The 23,894-nt window shown below is 41.1% G+C and overlaps 1 protein-coding gene across 3 annotated transcripts; it reads right to left on the minus strand.

Annotated features, from left to right (window-relative positions):
• Positions 1–201: 201 nt before the first annotated feature.
• ZNF577 (zinc finger protein 577) lies at positions 202–21,868 on the minus strand. 3 transcript variants are annotated; one of them, XM_079906756.1, is made up of 5 exons: positions 21,749–21,868; positions 12,794–13,149; positions 9,724–9,850; positions 8,896–8,991; positions 202–3,291 (listed from the first exon to the last, which is right to left on the minus strand). In XM_079906756.1, exons 2-5 carry the CDS (start codon positions 12,806–12,808, stop codon positions 1,934–1,936), a joined length of 1,596 nt encoding a protein of 531 aa, XP_079762882.1. In that variant the 5' UTR covers positions 12,809–13,149; positions 21,749–21,868; the 3' UTR covers positions 202–1,933. The 3 variants fall into 3 exon arrangements, 2 of the variants coding, with proteins under 2 accessions (XP_079762882.1, XP_079762881.1); XM_079906755.1 differs by having other exon boundaries at positions 12,794–15,747; positions 21,749–21,859; XR_013825216.1 differs by lacking the exons at positions 202–3,291; positions 8,896–8,991; positions 9,724–9,850; positions 12,794–13,149 and adding an exon at positions 17,831–21,136 and having other exon boundaries at positions 21,749–21,855.
• Between the last annotated feature and the right edge of the window lie 2,026 nt (positions 21,869–23,894).

Here is a 23,894-nt window from a genome sequence, read left to right on the forward strand (position 1 = left end):
TTCTTTCTCTCAGAGATAGCTGTTCTGAGCTCCCTATTATCCAACATCTGAAGAAGTCCATTCACGTATTTTGTCTTTTCTTGTTATTTAAGGTGGGACGATATATACATCATACTGTTGAAGAAAAAGGTGTTGTTGGAGTTGGCTGTGAAAAATACTGGTCAGGATTTAGGTTCACTATGATATATGTGGATATATTAATTTGTGCAATTTCAGAATAGATACAAATGTATGTTTGGTAGTATTTCTAGCAGCATAAATCTCATATTCCTTTAGGACATTTAAGAGTTCTTTTCCAGTGCTGAGAATTTGATTTATACATTTCAAGAGCATTCCACAGTGTTCACATCTAACAATCAGTGTAAGATTCTATGATTAAAGAAAAAATGTTAATGTACTTAGATCATAATTACTTTAGATAATTATTTCTCTGGAAACATGTTTTTCCAAATTTACTTAAGGGCTAGGTAGGAATTTATCAAAGTGTAAATTCTCTGAAATCTAATGTTTTTGTGGTAGGCAAAATAATGGTAAATCCCACAGGTGTTCATGTCCTAATTCCTAGAAACTGTAAATATGTTACATTGCATGGTAAAGGGGAATTAAGGTAGAAGATGGAATTAAGTTATTTTAGGACCATATAAATTGTTTCTAGAGTTTTAAAGGTTCACATAGAGAAACCTCAGAATGGATTGTACCCAGAGCCTATCAACACTAGATTTAGAAGATGAAATTTGGCACTCCTGAGCTGATCAGTTTTAGGTTAGGTTTTGGATTCTGGGTTGGTCCTGTAATGGGCTGAGACATCTGGAGATGCTGGGATAGGATGAATCCATTTGCATGCAGGATAGACACGAATCACTGGGCACCAAAGGGTGGCCTCTGGTAGGTAGAATGATGGCCTCCCAAAGATGTCTGCATCCTTATGTCTAGGACCTGTGAACATGTTATATTATAAGGCAAAGGGGACACAAGGTAGTAGATGGAGTTAAAGCTGCTAATTAGCTGACTTTAAGATAGGAGATTATCCTGGATTATCTGGGTGGGCCCAATGTAATCACAAGCATCCTTAAACGTGGAAGGAGGAGACAGAAGAATGAGTGTTGGAGGGATGAAAGAGTTGACCAGCCATTGCTGGCTCTGAGGAAGGAAAGGGGCCGCAAGCCATGGAATTTGGGCAGCTTCTAGAAGCTGGAAAAGCAAAGAAACAGATTCTCCTCTAGAGTCTCCAAGAAGAAATACAACCCTGTGAACAACCTTGCTTTTGGCCCAGAGATGTATTCTGGACTTCAGAGCTCCAGGATAATAAATTGTGCTGTTATGAGACGCTGAGTTTGTGACAACTGGTTACAGCAGCCATAAGAAACTAATATAGCTGTCCTTCTACATTCATTATATTCTTAGGTTTTCACCGCACAATGCAATTCCTGGTGTTCAAGAAGATTTCCTTTATTTACAAAAGTCTTTCCCACTTTCCAAGGTAAAACTGTGATACATGACTTAGTTTGGTGATAGAATTTCCATTTTTTATTGCCTTTGGGGGATTTTTCTTCTCTATGAGTGCTCCCACATTTTACTAAACATGTCTTCCACTTTCAGTGCCTCTAGAGTTGTCTTTCTATGCTCCTCTGACAAGTGATAAGGTACAATTTATCATAAAAAACCATCACACTCTAAGGTTTTGGTCCTGTGGGAATTCTTTGATATCAACTGCAATATCACCTCTAGGAAAAGACTTCCCCACAAGAGCTGCATTTCTGCCCAATGTGATCTCACTGATACTTACTAAGCCTAACTTCTCACAGAGGTGTTCTCCACAACCACCCCATCCACAGCATTTCTGTCCTAAGCAAGCTCTGACACATAATGAATGTGGGGAGAATTCTTGCTCAAGACTTTTTCCCATCTCAGGTATCTGAGGATTTTTTTTTTCCTACACAATATCTGTAACATATAAGACATAATTTATTACTGAAGGGGTTGTCACATTCACTGTATTTGCAAGGCTTAATCCCTGTGTAAATTCCCGATTTTCTACTGAGGCTTGACTTCTTGAAAAAGGCTGGTCCACAATCACTACATTTCTGTCCCCTAGGAACTCGCTGATGTTTAATAAGGGCTGGGTTCCCGTAAAAGACATTTCCACAGGCACTGCATTCATAGGGTTTTGCTCCTGTATGAGTTCACTTATGAATAAAGAGCTATGACTCACTGAGGAAGATTTCTCCAGCTTTGGGGAATCCACAGCTTTCTTTCTTTTATGAGTTTTCTTATGTTTGGTGAGGACTGACATGTGGGCAAAGGCTTTGCCACATTCACTGCAGGCATATGGTCTCTCTCCGGTGTGAGTCCGCTGGTGCTGAATGAGCTCTGACTTGCTTCTGAAGGCTTTTCCACAATCACTGCATTCATATGGTTTCTCTCCTGTATGAATTCTCTGATGCTTGGTAAGGTCTGACTTAAAAAAGAACGTTTTTCCACATTCCCTGCATTCGTAAGGCTTCTCTCCTGTGTGAAGTCTCTGATGTGCAACGGCATATGACTTCTGGGAAAAGGCTTTCCCACACACATTGCAACCGTATAATTTCTCTCCAGTATGAGAGCGCTGATGTCTGTTGAGCCGGCACTTCCGGCTGAAGGCTTTTCCACATTCACTGCATCCGTAGGGTTTCTCTCCTGTATGAGTTCGCTGATGGACCATGAGCTGTGACTTCCTGGAAAAGGCTTTCTCACATTCATTACATTCATGGGGTTTCTCTCCTGTATGAGTTCTCTGATGTTCAGTGAGCTGAATCTTCCTCAAGAATTTTTTCCCACATTCATTGCATCCATGGGGTTTCTCTCCTCTTTCAGTTCTCTGATGTCTAACGAGCTCTGCCTTCCTGGAGAAGGCTTTCCCGCACTCACTGCATATATGTGGTTTCTTTCCTGGATAAATTTTTTGATGGTCATCGAGCTGTGACTTAGTGCTACTGGGTTTCACACAGCCATGGTATTTAATTCTGGTAAGAGTTCTATTATGCTGGAGGTAGAGAGATGATTTCCCATATCCACTGAACTCATCAGAATCCTTTCCTGCATATCTTCTATTCTCAATAACAAAACCTAAAGGTGATTTCAAACTTTTACAATGTGGGCCAAAATTATTGTAACTTTGTGTTAAAGGAACAAGACTTTTGCATAAATCGAAATTATTTCCAAGTGCATAACTTTGCTGACATCTTTCCAAAGTTTTAATCCCGTTTTGGTTTTCTGTGTGCCATTGTATAGGGTGAATCTCCCATACTTCTTCTAGGAAAAAGAACAATGAAAACATCCATGATAATTTTAGGGGGTAAAAAAAGGTACAAAAATGCCATGGTTTGGGCTAGCTCTGATAAGATCCCAGTCTAAGAGAAATGTCCACTATGGAAATGTATCCTATGCTCTGTGAAAAATGACAATATTGCATGCTGCAACTAAGGAGCTGGTGAGCTGCAACTAAGGAACCCGCCTGTTGCATCTAAGATCTGGCGTAACTAACTAACTAACTAACTAAATAAACATATATATATATATATATATATATATACACACATATATATATATTGTGTGTGTGTGTGTGTGTGTGTGTGTGGTCTGCGGGCCTCTCACTGTTGTGGGCTCTCCCGTTGTGGAACACAGGCTCTGGACACACAGGCTCAGCGGCCATGGCTCACGGGCCCAGCCGCTCCACGGCATGTGGGATCTTCCTGGACCAGAGCATGAACCTGTGTCCCCTGCATCGGCAGGCGGACTCTCAACCACTGCACCACCAGGGAAGCCCATAAATAAATATTTTTAAAAAAGAGACAATATTATAAAACAGTAAAAGGAAAAACAGCTATTTTAGAAACAAAGTTGGGCAGTCTACAATGAATAAATATAATGTGGGCTGCTTTCCAAATAGAACCTCGCAAAATGGGGACAGAAGTAGAAATAGAACCACACTGTGACTGGAATACAAAAAAAGAAGATGGAAGGGATGGATCCATCCATCCAACAAACACTGAATGGGTTGGTGTTTGGGAATATACTAGAATATTAGAATAATATATTAGAATATTAGAATTAGTATGTTACTACAGTTTGACTAATATATTCTGTCTCCATGGAGCTGTCATTCTAGTAACAAAAGAGAAAGAGAGCAAGAATCATGAGGTAATCAAAGTAGTAAGAAAATTATAGAACATGAAAAATGGTATGAAGGAGGTGATAGAGTAGTGGAAGGTCAATCTTAGACAAAGTAGTCATCCTCGAGAGAAAAAAAAGTTAAGCTGACATCACAGGACTAGAATGAGCAATGTTATGCAAATAACTACATGAAGACTATTCCAAGAGGAAACAGGCAATGCAAAAACTCAAAGGCAAAAAAAACTTAAGCATGATAGAGAAACATAAGGGAGGCTGGCATACTTGGACTATCCTGAGCTTGAGGGAAGTAGAAATAGATAAGTTTGGAAAGGTCTGTAGAATTGAGAGTGTATAGATCTTGTAAACTGTTAAAAATTGGATTTTATGCTAAGAACAATAGCAGGAAGCAACCAAAAAATTTTTGACAGAAGTACAACAGGTTTTGAATTGATATTTCCAAAAGGTCACATGACTCATAGGAAGAATGAATTGGAGAAATAAAATTGTTGAGAAAACACACAGGAGGCTATGGTAGAGTTCCAGCAAGAGATAACAGTAGCCTCAGCATGGATGACTATCAAGGAGATGAAAAAATGTACAAAAACAAATTATGCATGATGGAAGAGGAAAAGATAAGTATAGAGGAAGGAAAGCTAAGACTCACCATCACAATGAACTCTGGAGGTAGGAAAGGGAAGAATCAAGGACAGGGCCTCAAGATGCGGCTGAAGCATCTGTTTAGGAGCTGGTGCCATTTAATAAGACGAGGAAGAATAAAGACATAGGTTAGGCATCTGTGGGATATCAAGTGCTCCATTTTGAGGTACACATCAGGTTTGAGATGACTAATACACACTCAAGAGAAAATATGATGTACTTGGCTGGATCTATGAGTGTGTAGAAAGTTTTAGACTTAAGATAAGAATTTTAAGTCATGAGTATACAAATATTATTTAAATATCTGGACTGCACAAAACTAAATGAGATAATTTAAGAAGAACGAGTAGAGAAAGGGGAGGGCCCAGGACAAGGGCATTCCTAGTTTTAGAGTTTGGGGAGAGGAATACGCAGAGAACATGAAAAGTCCATCCAGAGACATCAAACCGTATCTATGCTGATCAAACAAATAAGCAACATGGGTTTTAGTAACAAAGGGTTACAACTGGAAAATCAGAAAGTAGGACCTACAGAGTGTGATTCCAAGAGTACTGAGGTAAAATATTCAATAATCGCCTTGTTACTAAATCGTTCCCCTCTCATTCTGACTGCACACCAAAATGAAACTTTTCTAAGATACCAATCACTTATTTAATAGGAATATTGTAGATAATACTCCAATTTTCTATTAGGTATGATACCACCTCACATGATCTAATATATCCAGACACACATATAACCATCTGAAATTTAAAAATAAGTCCTTGGGCCATCTACCCACATCCCATGTACTGACTGGTGGAAATACCACCTTCTTCAATCATAATGTAACTGTATATAGAGCTGCCCCATAAAAATTTCTGCAGTGATGGAAATATTCTGTATCTGTGTTTTCCAATATGGTAGCCACTAGCCATGTATGGCTGTTGAGCACTTGAATGTGGCTAGAGTTGACTACAGAAATAAATTTGTAATTTTACTGAATGTTAATTAAATTTAATTAAATGTTAAATTTAAGTAGCCCACATGCGGCCAGTGCCCAACACACTGGACAGCACAGGTATAGACCATCATATCCTATATTTGCCATTATAATATGTTTAATATACTCATCTCCAAATTTTCTACTTTCCACTAATGCCAGATTCTTCCTTGATCTCTGTTCCTACATCATCTCTGACACCCGCCAATGAAGAGATTCTGAAGAATCATTCCCATCCAGGATGAAGAAAATATTCATCGTCCTTACCTTCCACTCATCCTAGAACTCCAAGCTATATTTTCCCATTGTTACAATTTTACCACCCAGCTATCAAGAAAGACTCTCTAGAACTAGCCAAAAAAGACAAGACAAAACCAAAATCACACTTTCTAAGCCAAATATTAACATAAAACCCAGAGTAATCAGCCATTTCTTTGCAGACAGTCTCCTATAGGCCAATCTATTAAGAATCTCCCACACTGCTTTCCTCATTTCCATCTCCAAAGTCTTCTTTTTACATTATTACTGACCGACAAGGCCTTCTGTCAACATTTTTACTTAAAACCCAGCTCTCTTTCTTGCAGAAATTATTTTATTATGCTTTCAAAAAGAAGCACACTTTATCCTCTCAACAACATTTTATCAAAGCTCAGTTTTCTCTGATTTTGTAAATCAATCCTTGTCTATACCTCATAATAAAATGCTAAAAATTTTAGAATTTTATGCACCTACATCAACCCTTTCCAACAGATTTTTACACTTGTCTTTTATTTCATCTGCATCTCCCTCAGAGCACATTAGAATTGTGGTTCTTCAATGACAGGGATCAAAGCAGAATTGCCTGGCAAGCCTTTCAAATACCTCATAGGCTCTGGTCACTCCCCACACCTAGCAAACCAGAAGCCGAATCTCAAGAGACAGAGCCTGTAGTTGGAAAAGGCTCCCACATAGTTCACACACATCCCTGATGAAAAGCAAAATTAAAACCAAAATGCAACAAAACCAAACCTGTTTTGGGGATTCCATGGTGGTCCAGTGGTTAGGACTCCACGCTTTCACTGCCCAGGGTGCAGGTTCAACCCTTGGTTGGGGACCTAAGATCCGGCAAGCCATGCACCCAGGGGCAGGGTGGGGGACCACCAAACCTGCTTTCATGAAAGATGTGATAAATGGATGCAAGTGATACTGTCAGTGAATTATTCTGTGGTTACGCTAAGTAAGGAAGAATAAGATACAGACCCTTTCCTCTATATGGAAAAAGCCTCATACCAACCAGTAAAACAATACAATAAAATATACGATCAGGACTGAGTTAGTGCGGTGTAGATATGAAAACATATAAGAAGTCAGGAAAGAGGGAGTTTTGAGTGTGCACTTGAACTTCACGGACAGAAAAAGAGAACTCAGAGTGAAAGAAGGCGGCATCTGGATGTAAAAATGCAATATAATCAAATGCGTAGATGCCAGTCTTCGGGTTATTTGACATAATCTGTGGCATTCAGTAAAATAGATCACTTCCTCCTCTTTGGAGTAATTTTGTCACTTGTTTCCAGGACATCTTCTGACCCTGTTTCTACCACAGCCCAATGCTTTTCTTTTTATTTGGCTGGGTTCTTGTCTTCTCAACTTTAAAAAATAAATGTGGACCTCTTGTTTTCTCAACCAACTCTCACTCTTCATGTTTTCTCATCAAGTCCCACTGCTTTCATGCCCCCTATCCACAGAGAAATACAACCAGAACCTCAAAGGGAGCTAAAAGAAAAACTGAAATCAACCTATATATGTAGGAATTGGAACAAAGCAAGTCTATATCATCATGGCCATCAGGGGACCTGAGAGGGTGGAATTTCCAAAATGCATTTTGAAAACAAAATTCAAAAGGAACAGCAGAGACCTTCAGAAACATAGAGCAGAGTAAATAGGAAAGACTCAAGGCAACTCAAAGGTGACCGGGCACCAGCGTGTAGAGCAGTACGGGAGAACCTAAATAAAATGCACATGGAGGAAAAGGATTCACCAGGAGGAAAAATGATCTCATTCCTGAAGGTGAAGGAAAAAGGATTTCACAGGACGGATATCTTGGGTGCAGGCAAAATATAGAATGAGAGGGCAGATCAGACTATAGAAAGAGAGGTGGGAATACCTGTTAGAGTGCAGAGAGGTTAAATCTTCCGTATATACGAATACACACTCTGATGACGAAGACATTATCTGGGAGAAAGGAGGGTTCTGGTTTCACATACAGGAAGTAGAACATCATAGGGCAGAGGCCCTGGTGCCTGGCAACACACAGATGATTAGAGTGCAGGTCATATATTAGCAGGAGTCAATGTGGGACTCTCCAGCAGAGAACAGAAATCTTAGGCCTTAAGAATGAATTAAACTTTTAACAGAAGATTAAAAAAAACTAAAAAAAAACAGAATCTGAAAACTTGGGAAGCAGAGGGTGAATTAGTAGACAGAGGTGCCCTGGGATACGAGGGGTGTGTGGTTTTCAGATGAATGAAGCTGAGGTGGATTGTCACGGAAGGATATTAATCAGCCTTTTCAAAAGGGATGGGGATATTGCAGAGGTAGGGAGCAGCGCTAAGTGCAAAGCAATGTGAACAGGTAGTGAGATGTATCTCATAGCAGGCAAGGTGAAGAACAGGAAGTGAGGCCCCTGCAGACAAAGAAAAGGAGGCGGCATGAGGGGGCATGCTGGGAGGAATGGAATCAGGTTAAGACCTCAAGGTCCTGGATGAGACAAACTGCAGTCAGATCCAGAAAGCTGAAAAAAAAGAAGACATCATCCTTTAGTGGCAGGCAAAGAAGAACAGCCCTGACAAAGAACATGCAGGACTTCCCTGGCGTTCCAGTGGTTGAGACTCCAAGCTTCCACTGCAGGGGGCACGGGCTAGAACCCTGGGAGGGGAACTAAGATCCCACATGCTGTGCAGCATGGCCAAATAAAAAAAGAACATGCAGAAAGGTGTTAGGCTTATGGGCCACCAACTGGTGTAAGGAAAGTTCTCTAGACAGCACTTCAGAAGTATCAACCCTTCACTGACCAACTGGAATTTCCATGTCGTTTCTCCCCATCTTTTTGGTTGCCACTCACTCACCTGGACAAGTTTGACTCTGGCCTGCTCCCTCTACCGTCCATGGGGGTTCTCCTTGTTCCAACTGGAAGAATGAATCTGGTTTGGGAGTCTGATATCCTGTAAATAGGAAATCACGGAACGCTTGGCACCAAGCATTTGAGCCTGGGGAAACTAGAAAACTGGAGACAGTTCTATTTCAAGGACCGCACCCTTCATACTTTGGTAAAGTAAAAACCTTTAACTTGGAAAGGGAAAGAATACACTCTAGAACATATGATGCTTTAGTCCAAACCATGAAATATTCCAGGAACCCTACAGATTTCACTAAATGAGAAAGAAAAGGCAACTGACTATGATGCTGCCTGTTGGGCTGCACCCTGCAGGCCTACAAGACCGTACTTGCCCAGCTTCAAAACTGAAGAAAGAGCCTGGAGTCACCGACAGAGACATCAATGGTTTCATGGATGGGGGAGCTTATGTGTCTGAAGCAAGGTCCTGGAGTGACACCCCACCGTGTGCGGCAGATGGCGGGCAGGACGTGGCGGCAGTCTTCGCTGGGGGTGGGGAGTGGGGGAGTGTTACCAGTTATAGGGGAAATTGACGTCAGGTTGGCTCATTGGTTACCAGGGAAACCAGCAGAAGGGCAGGTTCCTCACCACCCCTATGATAGCCTATCAGAGTAGAGATGTTCTGATCTAAAGCTAGAGAGATCAGTAGCTGGGGCCTGGAGCAAGGATGCATGAAGGTCAGTCACGTGAGTTCAGGAGAAGCAGGCACTGGTCAAGCAGGGGATGGACAGAGAGCAAGAGAACAGCCATCTTGGGCGGCCTGACCATACACTGCCCTTACCTACTGACACTAGGTTGCAGTAGTTCTCCCACATGACATTTCTGTACAGGTCCTTCTGAGATGGGTCCAGTAACTGCCACTCTTCCCAGGTGAAATGCACAGCCACGTCCTCAAATGACAAAGATGCCTGTAATAACAAATTCCAGTGCAATCCGAGGTGGAATAATATGATGTGGAAAATAGGGACAGGAACACGTTCTGCTCATCTTCCCCATGATAAATTATGTGCACTGTGACTGTGACTATTTCACATACCATAGACCATGTGTCTTAGTCCGCCTGAGCTGCTATAACAAAATACCACAGACTGGGTAGCTTATAAAAACAAATTTATTGGGACTTCCCTGGTAGTCCAGTGGTTGAGACTCCACGCTCCCAATGCAGGGGACCTGGGTTTGATTCATGGTCAGGGAACTAGATCCTGCATGCCTCAACTAAGAGCCCACATGCCACACCTAAAGATCCCGCATGCTGCAACTACAGCTCCCGCAGGCCGCACTGAAGATCCTGCACATGGCAACGAGGATCCCACATGCTGCAAATAAGACCCAGCTCAGCCAAATAAATAATAAATAAATATTAAAAAATATGTATTTCTCACAGTAATGGAGGCTGGGAAGTTCTAGATCAAGGTGAATGCATGGCTGCATTCTGGTGAGGGCCTGCTTCCTGGTTTGTAGTGGGCACCTTCTCACTGTGTTCTCACATGGAAGGGCGAGGGATCTCTGTGCATTCTCTTATAAGGACACTAATCCCATTCGTGAAGGCCTCACCCTCATAACCTACACACCTCCCAAAGGTGCCACCTCCTAATACCATCATCTTTGGGGGTTTAAGATTTCAACATATGATTTTGGGGGGAACACAAACATTCAAACCACTGCCCCATGGAATTCTACAAGTTAGTCCTTTCCAGCCTAAAAAAGTACTAAAATAATATTTTCATAGAAATAAAAAAACTGTGCAGTAAGAATGTCTTTGTTTATAAGTATGAAAAATCTATCAATAATTTAGATATCCATCAGAGGCAGACAGGGTACGCTATACCTCCACGCTATGAAATACTATGCAAACATTAAAATCAATGAGGTAGACTTATTTTTCATTTTTATTTTTTAATTTATTTATTCAATTTATTCATTTTTGGCTTGTTGTGCCTTCATTGCTGCACGCAGGCTTTCTCTAGTTGTGGTGAGTGGGGGCTACTCTTCGCTGTGGTGCACGTGCTTCACATTGCAGTTGCTTCTCTTGTTGTGGAGCACGGGCTGTAGGCATGCAGGCTTCAGTAGTTGTGGCACGTGGGCTCAGTAGTTGTGGCACACGGGCTTAGCTGCTCTGCAGCATGTGGGATCTTCCCGGACCAGGGATCAAACCCGTCTCCCCTCCACTGGCAGGTGGATTCTTAACCACTGTGCCACCAGGTAAGTCCTCAATGAGGTAGTTTTAAATATACTGGTATCAATGACCTTCAATGAAAAAAATCAAGTCCCCAAATAGTATATACAGTATGATCCCAGACATGTGAAAAATCTTAATAATATATTCAGCTATATATGTATAAAGACACATTTCAGGCTGCTGCCAGAAATGATGATCTCCCAAGCCTGGAACCTTCTTCTATTACTGAAATGTTCCTTCTTCTTCTTCTATTAATGTAAATGTAAATATAGATATATTTTACCACACATCAATTATAGAAAGACACTGGTGGGAGACCCAAACTATTAATATTTGTTAACCTTTGGGTTGGGAGTTTGGCAAGAAAAGGTAAAACGGGATATTCTCTTTTGGTGCAGATACCTCTGTGTGCTTGAATCTCTTGCATGCAAATGTAGCCATGTATCATTTGAATAATTAAAATACAAAGACCAAACCAAGAATAATTGACTCTGACTTCATTTTTTGAACCTAGGGTTAAGAAGAAATAAAGGGAGAATTTTTGTCAATATCTGTTACACCAAGCTGCTCGCAAAGAATGGAACTGTCAGCTGTCTCCTGCCAAATCAATAACAAAAATCTGGTTGAGAGAATTCTTCTTCATGGAGGACAACTCAAAGGTCAAGCAGCCCATTAATTCTATTGGATAATCCAGGCTTTATTCCTGGGTAAAGCCAGACTATTAGAAGGCTCTATTGTCAAGGCACATTGCTTTAGAAGAATTTTGTCCAATTCAATTCTGCTCTGGCATGCCTAGTCCGAGGAGCACGATTAAGAAAAAGCCAGAGGAAACATCTTAGGCCTTTATTACAAAACTGATAATGAGAATTCTGTCTATCACAAAACGTCTCTGAAGAGCTAGCAAAAGAAATTTCTTAAGATTGAAGAGTGGACTTCGCTGGTGGTGCAGTGGTTAAGAATCCGTCTGTCAATGCAGGGGACACAGGTTTGATCCCTGGTCTGGGAAGATCCCACATGCCATGGAGCAAATAAGCCTGTGCATCACAACTACTGAGCCTGCGCTCTATAGCACATGAGCCACAACTACTGAGCCCACATGCCACAACTACTGAAACCCACACACCTAGAGCCCGTGCTCTGCAACGAGAAGCCACCACAATGAGAAGCCCACGCACCACAATGAAGAGTAGACCCCGCTCGCTGCAACTGGAGAAAGCCTGTGCGTAGCAACAAAGACCCAATGCAGCCAAAAATAAATAAATAAATAAATTTATTTATTAAAAAAAAAAAGATTGAAGAGTGGTGAAATGTGTACTTCCCCTAAAGAACTGGTGTGTCTTCTCCTCACAGACAATGCAAATCATGTAACGTTTCACATTTTTCCTGTTATAATGGCTGCCAAGAAAAGTAGACTCAAGTTCAAAACTAAGGCAACCCGAGGGTCTTACACAGTCACCTACCTATGCTCCAACATTAAGGACTTTGTACAAACCTAGAGCCCTCATATCTTGCTTCTGAACTTGCCTTGATTTTAAGATTACAGGCTAAATTTATTTTCCAACAGATCCTGATTTTTATCAACATATACTGTTCTCATTTCACCAGACTTTTTTAGAGGCATCCACAAGTCCACCGGGAAACAAAGGATAAAAATCAATAAAACAAACCTCACCTGGACATTGATCATCTTCTCCAGTTCTTAAGAAAGGGTGTGTCGGGAATTCCCCGGCAGTCCAGGGGTTAGGACTCTTGCGTTTTCACTGCCGAGGGTGTGAGTTCAATCCCTTGTCGGGGAACTAAGATCCCACAAGCCGAGCAGCTCGGCCAAAAAAAAAAAAAAAAAAAAAAAAGGCATGTAACTCTAGGGTGTGTTCTGGTGTTCTGTCTTCTGTCTCTGTGGGCCTGCCTGGAAGTTGTGGTCAGAGATCTCAGGTCAGGCTGCTGCCAGAAATGATGATCTCCCAAGCCTGGAACCTTCTTCTTCTTCTATTAGTGAAATATTCCTTCTTCTTCTTCTATTACTAGAACCTGTGAACTCAAGAGCAAATTCAATGATTGAGCCTGGGACCACAGCTCTCTCTCCCTTGCTATGTGGACTCACACTAAGAGAAGGCCCCAATATTTCATGTCTCTTTAACCTTCTGAAAGCTTTTACATCATGGGGCTGTGCCTCACAGGAAGATATGGAATGGGCGAGAGGAATGCCTTTTATTTTTGTAAAGTTGGAAGAGAGTGAATGTGGAAGAGGAGATGGGAAACAAAAACCAGCTCATGGTCTTGTCACATAGGTCCATTTCAGAAAAGATAAAGTACAAAAATGGTGGCTCTATAAACAACAAGGTCCTACTGTATAGCACAGGGAAATATATTCAATATCCTATGATAAACCATACTGGAAAAGAATACAAAAAAAAATGGAATGTATATATATGTATGGCTGGATCACTTTGCTGTACAGCTGAAATTAACACAATATTGTAAAACAACTATACTTCAAAAAAAAATTTTAAAAAAAGGTGGCTCTGGAAACTGACTTAAAACCACCTGAGCCCACATACATCTAAATTTTCTGTTTACTGTACTGAGGCAATTATCCCAGTTTAAAGATCAATGTACTTAACAGATCACAAGCCGTATCTTATGTAATCCTCAACACTGTTCTGTAAGGTCTTCATTATTATCTCCAATTTTAAACACCAGTAAGTTGAAGCTTGGTCAGGTGAAGCGTGTTGCCCAAGTTAACACCCTTCCTCAGGAGCAATGTGGGAATCTGCGTTCATATCTGCGCCTCTCCATTATGACACTTCCCTCTTCCAACAGCCTCACAATACAAACTTGTTCTCTTTCTCAGGCACTTTAAGAACTAAACTTCCCTGGTGTATCATACTGTGAGGGGGCCATACAGTCACAGTTGCAAAAACAGGGCCTTTGGAATCAGCTCTTGTCATGTTCCCTGTGCACATCCAGACAGCTCCCTCCACACAAGGAATGCAAAGGAAGCCCCATCCGTGCCTCTGGTTCAATCCTTGGTTGGGGAACTAAGTCCCACATGCAGGAAAAAAAAAAAAAAAAAGAAGGAAAACAAAAGAAACTCACACTCTGAGGACACGAACACCATAAGGTCAATTTGAATTTTGCTTCCATCCCATGAGGCAGCAAATTATTCTTAAAGACTCTCTTGAGCCCTCCTGAATCCTCCACATCCAGAGAGCACGTCTCTGCCCATTCTCTGACCAATTACTGGTAAACATACTGGTGAACATGCACACCACCCCCATCTCCAATCCTGAGACCACTCTGTCCCAGCCCCAGCCCTTCAGTCTAGCGTCCCTGCAGTGCAGCCCAAAAAGAGATGGTACACATCTCAAGTGCAGAACTCCTTATGGATAGGAGAGAGGTAGGAAGAGGTGGTTAGGCTGGAATGGGTTGGAACTGAGATCTCTACTGTGGGAGGATGAAGGACCCAACGATTCCCAGAAGCTCCTTGCCTGACTTTCCCTCACACCCAGCAGATCAGAGCTGCACCAAATGCTCATGCCTGGAACACATCAGTGAAACTGAGAATAGCAATGGAACTACCCCCATTGGTAAGACTAATCTGCATTTCCTACAAAACTGAGGTTAAGGTCAAGTTCCCAGGTGGATGGTTACTGAAATAAAATAGGCATTTTCTTAACAAAGAGGGCAGGGATGTCAGGTTGGCAGCCAAGAGTAGCCAATAAATAATACGTTAGGGGGAAGAAGTCTAAATGGTATTGAAAAAACAGTTCATTAAATTTGGTACTGCTTTTGCTACAAACCCATAATAGGCTTGGAATGGAGTGGCTACTTTCCTTAGACTCGCTGGGGTCCAATAGATAGCCTGGGGAAATATAGCCGGCCTTTGTCCTGGGTTCCTGGCACACAGGTCCTAAAACCCTTGGAATCTCTGCAGTTACAAGAGTATCTTTTGTATGCTAATGAGATTATAGTGGCTGGCGCCCAGAACGACCAAGGCATGATTAAAGGGTTGAAATATTGAGCCCCATCACTGGCCCTCTGGGGAAGGGAGAGGGACTGGAGATCGAGCCTAACCATCAATGGCCAATGATTTAATCAAGCACGCCTATGTAATGGAACCTCCATTAAAATTCTTAAACCACAGGGTTTGGAGAGCTTCTGCGGTGCTGAACATTCTGAGGTGCCTGGAGGGTGGTCAACCCAAGTCCATGGAGCCAGAAGCTCCTATGATCAGGACTCATCTGGACCTTGCCCTGTGTACCTCTTCATCTGGCTGTTCTTCTGTATCCTTTATCTGGTAATATCCTTAACTGGTAATAGTAAAGTGTCTTCCTGAGTTCTGTGAGCTGTTCTGGTAAATTACTGAACTGGAGCGGGAGGCATGGAAACCTCCAACTTATAGCCAGCTGGCCAGAATTACTGGTGGCACCCTGGGACTTGCAACTGACATCTGAAGTGGGGGCGGTCGTGTGGGACTGAACCCTTAACCTGTGGCGGAGGAGGTCTCTGCTGAATCCTGGTAGTGCCAGAACTGAGGTGAACTGTAGGACACCCAGTAGGACATCCAGGGAGTTGGAGAACTGGCCGGTGTGGGGGAAAAGTCAGGCACATTTGGTGTCAGTAACACTGTGAAAAAAAAAAACCAACTCACTGATAAAAAAAAACAATAATGAACAAAATCTCTGGTAAAAGGATATATAAAGTATAACATAACTTATGTAAACTTGTAAAACACACAAAAATATTATATATTGTTTGTATATACACACACACTTAAAAGTCCAAAAATAATCATAATGTAAAATTCCAAGTTAGTGGTTACATCTAGGGAGGAAGAGAAAGGAATGGAGTTGGGACCTGTAGTTGACATTTTAATTGTACATGTAACGCTTTATTTCTTTCCAAACTTAAAGAAGAAAAAAGGAAAAAGATTTAAAGCAAAACAAAAACAAAGCAAACATTAAACACTTTATATGCTCAACTGAGAGCCAGTGACACTTTGTAAGCATTCCTCAGAGGGGGTGCAAGAATCACTGTTTTCATTCATCACTGGTCCGACCATGCTTCCAAATGCAATTAGAAAAAAGAATCAAATAGCAATTGTTAATAGTAGAAAAAAAGAGTTAAATAACCTTCTGCACAATATTACTATAGACCCAGAAAACCCAAGTAATTGAAATGGACAGTAATAAAAAATAAGAGTTTAGTTAGTGCTTGAAACTGACATGAAAAATGATAACACTCCTTTAGATAAATACTGTAAGTATTATATGATAGAATATTACTGGGGGATATTCCCACATTATATACTGAACATTTTCAAAATAAAATCGCTTCTGATCCAACATTCAGTTTTGGGGAATTTATGCAAAGAAAACAGTGGCAAAGTGAGCAAACATATATGTAAGGTTCGCAAACATATGTAAGGTCCACTGAGAGACGATTAATTGAATGAATAGTTACAATCCAACTAATGGAAAACTCTGTAATAATTTAAAATTTTAACATACTTCCCGAAATTAAAAATGTCCACAATATACAACTCAGTGAACAAAGCACATTTCTACCCATTATGTATCATATGATTCTGTATTTCACAAAAGGAAATATAATAATGTTAAAATTATTATGGTAGGGGCTGCCCTGGTGGCTCAGTGGTTAAGAATCTGCCTGCCAATGCAGGGGACATGGGTTTGATCCCTGGTCCGGGAAGATCCCACATGCCACGGAGCAACTAAGCCCGTGTGCCACAACTACTGAGCCTGTGCTCTAGAGCCCGCATGCTACGACTACTGAGCCCGTGCACCACAACTTCTGAAGCCCACAAGCCTTGAGCCCACGCTCCACAACAAGAGAAGCCATCAAACGAGAAGCCTGCGCACCGCAATGAAGAGTAGCTCCCGTTCGCCACAACTAGAGAAAGCCCGCGCGCAGCAACAAAGACCCAACGCAGTCAAAAATAAATAAATGAAATTTTAAAAATTATATAAAAAATTATTATGGTTGGTCCAATAGATCAGGATGTGAATTTTACATCTTTTTCAATGAGCACAAAATATTTTAAATTGAAATAAAAAATTTAAATTTAAAAATTTTAAATTAAAAACATCCCCACTTGAAATAAAAGTAAAGATGTTGCCAAGTCATTATAAATCAATAACCATATATGCTTTGGAAGGAATGGAGGGAAAGCAGAAGGGAACAAGTCATTTGTCCCATAGGATATACTACCCTCTGGATTTGGCTGATTGCTTCCTTATCCTTCCTCACCTCCCCTACTCTCAATTTTTCCTATAAACTGGGTAGTTAATTAGAGGTTTGATTATTTCTATATTTAACTTTTTAGGCAAGAATCCTTCATTAATGATGCTGTATGCTTCTTAGCACAACATATTGAGACATGAGGACAAAATAAAAAATGGAAGAGGGACTGTTATAGAATAAAAGGGATCTAATGGATAAACAACAAGCTCCTACTGTATAGCACAGGGAACTGTATTCAATATCCTGTAATAAAACATAATGGAAAGGAACATGAAAAAGAATATATATACATATAACTGAATCACTTTGCTAGACAGCAGAAATTAACACAACGTTGTAAATCAACTATACTTCAATAAAGTAAGTTTAAAATAAAATAAGATAAAATAAAAGGGACCTAAGAGATATAAGAAGCAAACGTAACACACGTACATTACTTGGATCATGATGCAAATAATCCAATGTTAAATGACAACTTTGAGATGATCATAAAAACACTGAATATGGACTGGATATTGGATGAAATAAAAGAATTGTTATTAACTTTGATACATTTGAAAACAACCTTCTGGTTATAAAATTTTTTAATGACCTTACAAGTTAGAGATGCATACTGGAAGATTTACAAGTTTAAGGACATGAAACCTTGGATTTGCTATGAAACGCTCCAAAGGAAAAACAAAAGTGGTGGCGGCACAGATGAGCATGATTGGCCACGCTGAAGCCGAGTGATGGGTACATATTATACTATTCTCTCTACTGTGAGTTTCCATGAAAAAAAGAAGAAAAAAGTCATTAGGGCTTTATGAGTTCTACCTAATCTGTACAGTACACATGATGCCAATATTATGTAAACTCTCACACATCACAGGAAACGATGAAAAGTTTCTCAACTAATTGTATGAAGCAGGCATTTCAAAATACTAATTGATAGATTAGAAGAAAGAGACCTATAGAGATAGATGTTTATTCATTGATTTTCATCCTTCCTTCTTTTCTAACATATGTATTTGAGGCTATAAATTCCCTCCACTGACTCCTTTAGTTGAATTCAACAAGAACTGACATGTAGGATTATTATTAAAATGCAATTCACACAACTATATCTCAATTTTAAAAATGCAATTTCAGACATTTCCACTGTAATTATTTTTGATTCGTGGATGATTTAGATGGGTTATGGCATACTTGCCAAACAAATGGGGAAATTCTAGGTGTTGTTTTGGTATTGCTTTAGAGCTTAATTCCACTGCAGTTAAAGAAAATATTCTGTATGATTTCAATCCTTTGAAATTTGTTTAGACTTGCTTTATGGCCCACCATACAGTAACTTTTTAGAAATGTTCTATGTGCGTTTGAGAAAAACTGTTGAGTGGAGAGTTTTATATTGGTCAGTTTTTTAATCACGTTATTCTAATCTTTTAGGGGCAGCACTGGTGGGCTGGTGACCTGTTTTTGTAAATAATGTTTTCTTAGAACACAGGCACACCCATTTTTTTATGTATTCTCAAAAGCTCCTTTCATGTTATGGTGGCGGAGTTGCATAGGTACAGACAGAGATCACTGGGCTTGTAGAGCTTAAAATATTTACTGTCTTACAGAGAAAGTTTGCTGGCCCATTCATCTATAGCCTTCTGGATTTTTGTCTCCTTGGTCTCTGTTACTGAGACAGGTATATTAATATGTACCTGTTACGACTGAGCATTTGTCATTTCTCCTTGTATCTAGCATACCTTATACTTCAGGAATTCTACTAAGTACATATCCAACAGCACCAAAATACATGTACAAAAATGTTCACATAAGCATTATTCATAATAGCCACGAGCCAGTAACAAGCCAAATGTCTATGAATAGCAGAGTGGATAAATAAACTGGGGTATAGTCATAGAACGGAATACTATACAGCAATAGAAAGAAACAATCTACTGCTATATGCAATAACTTAGATGAATTTCACAACAAAATACTGAACAAAGGAAGCCAGACACAAAAGAACATGTACTGTAGGATTCTACTCATATAAAGTTAACAATCAGGCTATTTAATATGATGTTTTTAGGATAATAATTGCCTCTGGAGAGGAGGGAGGAGATAAGGATGAGGTGGGGGCTTCTAAGGTGCTGTAATATTCTATTCTTTAATTTTTCTCATTATACTTGAAAAAAACTTTTAAAGGAAAGTACAGATCAGTTTCACCTATAAATTTTCACAAAATTTTTTTTAAATTTCAAGCAAAAGATGGAACAGTATAATTAAACGTCATGTACAAAAAAAAAAAACAAACAAAGAACAGTATAATCAAACTCCACACATCCATCATGTGACTTCAATAATTATCAACTCAAATCTAATTCTTTTTATCTACACCACCACTCACTTCCCCACAACCACTGGATTATTTCCCACCACACACATTATTTTTGAAGCAAATCCAAAACATCTTTTTATTTCTAGATGCAAAAATATTAAATAAAATATTAACAAATAGAATCCAGCCCCATGTTAAAAAAACAAATCATTATGAACAAGTATGGTTTCTTCTAGGAATATAAGATATTGGGAAATCTAGCAACATAAATCAAAGAAAATTTTAAAGAGAAAGAAATTATGAATGAAAATAAAATTAAAAAGCCTTTGAGGAGAATCTAATATACAGCATAGTGATTACAGTTAATAATACTGTATTATATACTTGAAAGTTGTTTTTAAAAAAAGTAGATCCTTAATGTTCTCACCACGAAAAAGAAATGCTAATTATGTGACATGATGCAGATGTTAGCTAACTTATGGTGGTTTGTTTTGCAATATATAAGTGTATCAAATCAACACGTTGTACACCTTTAAACTTATAGAATGTTTTATGTCAATTACATCTCAATAAAGCTGGGGGTGGGGAAGCCCTGGAGAAAGAATAATAACTTGATAAAGTGCAGGTACCATTTATGTATCCAGACTATACCATGTGCCAGGCACTACACTTTGTACTTAAAGAACTTTTGCTCATTTAATCTTTCTAACAGCTATGAAGTGGGAACCATGACAACTTTCTTCACAACAGATGAAGCTTAACTCAGTGATTAACCTACCCAGGTCAGAGGCAGAAGCAGGTTCTTCTTACTCCAGTCCCATCACTTTCTACCTGGCCAACATTATTTGCAGATGACAAAAATGCTCAACTAGAAAAGATGAAGTAATCAATTTGAAGCTCTCAGTAACAACATGAGTGGAATCAGGTGACAAAATCAGCATATCTTTTTAATTTTTTGTAGATTACATAAAAGAAACAAAAAAGAGGGAGCGGGGTCATACGGGGAAAAAATGACACCATTTACAGTTACAACAAAAGTGTAAACTACTTACAAATAAACATAATAAAACATGTCCAAGACACATACAAAAAAAATCACAGCTGGTCAAAGAAAAAACAAAAAAACTTGAGTTAGAGGAAATCCATCACGTGTTCCTGAAAGGGTAGTACCTAGATCTACATCAGTTCTACCTCAACCAAAACACCCAGGTGATGGAACATAACTGGAACAGTTTTTGTTTTTGTTTTTGCGGTACGTGGGCCTCTCACTGTTGTGGCCTCTCCCGTTGCGGAGCACAAGCTCCGGACGCGCAGGCTCAGCGGCCATGGCTCAAGAGCCCAGCCGCTCGTGAACACGTGGGATCCTCCCGGACCGGGGCACGAACCCGTGTCCCCTGAATCGGCAGGCGGACTCTCAACCACTGCGCCACCAGGGAAGCCCTGGAACAGTTTTTTCAAAAGAAAAGAAAGAAGAAAACGTCCAAAGAGTTTGTAATATGGAAATGGTTATGACAGGAAGTTAGATAAAAATATATAAAATTATACCAATACCTACACACCTGATCCCAACGCTAAAAATGAGATATACTAAATTTAAACAAGAGTTGTTTTCTGGAGGCGTATTTAGGAGGATGAGAATGTCATTACTTGGGTCGGGATGAACCCGAAAACCTATTTTCAATAGGAATATACAGTAAACATGGACGCAAGAAGACCAGAAACCCCATTTCTAAATTAAATATGCGATAAGCTCCCCAAACGCTGTCCCCAACACAGATACGACTCCCAATCCCCCCAACCTCAGCCACCCCAAACGCTACTCTCCAAAGAACCTCCTAAGTTCTCGTCGCAACACGGAACCCCGTGACCTCCCTTTCCATGGGGAACTCTCAACACGGATTCCCCGACTGATCCGCTAACACACAACACCCCAGCGAGGATCACCACTCGCTTCCCCCCGAGACCGACCTCTACGTCGTTTGGAACAAAAACAGCAAAACACCCCAACGCGCTCTCCCTGGCCCCGAGACACGCCCAGAACCGGACACTGACCTGATGGATGAACCCCGTCTTCACCGTTGGAGGCAAATCACGATACCGCTGTTCTAAACCCTTTGCCTCAATGTCTGCAGCCCGGCGACCAACCCACGCGGCGGACACGACCCTCTGAAGCTGAAAGGATGGTGGCCGACGAGGTCCAAAAACCGCAGTTCCAGAGACCCCCCGGAATCTGGCTCCTCCTGGTCCTTCTATGACGCAATATTTCCGCGCCGGTTTCGAGGGTCTTTACCGGGAGCCGCCATCTTCCCACGCACTGCCGAACGACGGGGGAGGTCTTCCTTTTCCTGCATTCCGCGGGAAGGTCAAAAACGGTGAGAAGCAGTTGAAAACGACCTATTTCACCCCCTTTCCAGGTCACTTGATCCGTTGGGCCCCGACTTTGCAGCATTCGCCAGGGGCGCTGCACAAAAGCTTAGCTTCTCAGAAAGTCAAGCCTGCCCGGATCTCTGCAGGGAGCGCAGAGATGGTCGCGGACATGAAGGCACTTTTATTTAAAGGATAAAGAGAAGCTAACAAGCGCAACCATCTCAAAGAAATTTAGGGGCGGGGGGAGGGACCCAAGCCAAGCCTAGCAACAATTGAAGGAGAACCGGCTAGTGGAATGCTGGGTGGAGGGGGTGTTGGAGGAAGCTGCATTTAAGGCCATTGTAGGGTTTAGAGAACCGCTGAGGAGGGCATTGGTCTGAGAGTGGGCAAAGCGCAGGATTATACAGCTCTTGTTCTGACTGGTGTGGAGGGAAATGGGGAACACGGCATCAGGGGCTGGCAAAAGGGGCTGAGGCTGCGAAGAAGCGTGGTTCCCCCAACCACGGTGGGAAGAGCCATGGCTTCCACAAAGATGGGAAATACTTTAAAGCAAAAGTTCTGAGAAAGGGACTTCCCTGATGGCGCAGTGGTTAAGAATCCACCTGCCAATGCAGGGGACACCGGTTCGAGCCCTGGTCCAGGAAGAACCCACATGCCGCAGAGCAGCTAAGCCAGTGTGCCACAACTACTGAGCCTGCGCCCGGCAGCCACAACTGCTGAGCCCGTGTGGCACAACTACTGAAGCCTGGGCACCTAGAGCCCGTGCTTTGCAGCAAGAGAAGCCCCCGCACCGCAACGAATAGTACCCCCCCCCGCCGCAATTAGAAAAAACCTGCGCGCAGCAACGAAGATCCAATGCAGCCAAAAATAAAATTAAATAAATAAATTTATTTTTTTTTAAAAAAAGCTCTGACAAAGGGAAGTGATTCTGTTAAGTATTGCAGCCCAACTGATTAACCCCCACTCCCTATAATTGTACAACCTGGCTCAGAGAACCTTCGAAGTAAAAGAGGTTAATCATTCATTTATTGACCCAGCAGATGTTTATAAAATGCGTACTGTGTGGCAAACAGAGGTCTGGGTGCTGGAAATATGAAAGGTATAAAAGCAGACAAAAATAACACTTTTTTTTCGTGGAGCTGTACATTGTACTGTTACAGACCAGGGTTCTTGGACTCTTTAATCAATAGAAATTGGTAACAGGCCAGATAAGAAACTCAGGCAAGGCTTTATTGTGACTGGTGCTGCAGCAGGAGGGAGAGAAAACAAGTAACAGGTTCCCTTTCTTGCTGGGGGTAGGGGGGTGGGGAGTTGGTCCCTTAAATGGGATGAGGGTAGGGCGCAGGTCTAGGGGTGGGGCAGGAGGGTGGTTTAGGTAGTCTGCCCATCCCCTGTAGGGCTGTGTGCAGGGATTAAGCACAGGACCCTGGCTTTTGCTCTCAGTACCTCAGAAGTGGCAGTTGGATTTTGGTCTTGTATCTTGTTCATAATTGGCCCCAACTGTGCATGCACAGCAGTTATTTTTAGTCCCTTCTATTGTAGTTTCATTGTATTCTGTTGCGGGAGGACACTTTTGTCCAGGTGCAAGCACTGCAGCAAAGTGTCCCAGATTCCAGCCTGTCTCACTACTGGTGTGCAGAATGGAAAAGTAAAGTTACTTGGTTTTATTTCCTCATTGTAGCGAGTGTTATGATTCCCACCTACAACTGTGACCTAAAATTCCTGGAGGGTAGAGCATTGAACAAAAGACTTTAGTCTGAAGCCTTAAGATCTAATGGAATTTTTTTCTCTAGGTTTTGGATTTGCGTGGGACATGTCACCCCTTTTTTCC

The sequence above is a fragment of the Stenella coeruleoalba genome, assembly GCF_951394435.1.
Source record: "Stenella coeruleoalba genome assembly, chromosome: 20".
In the NCBI taxonomy this organism is placed as follows: Eukaryota; Metazoa; Chordata; class Mammalia; order Artiodactyla; family Delphinidae; genus Stenella; species Stenella coeruleoalba.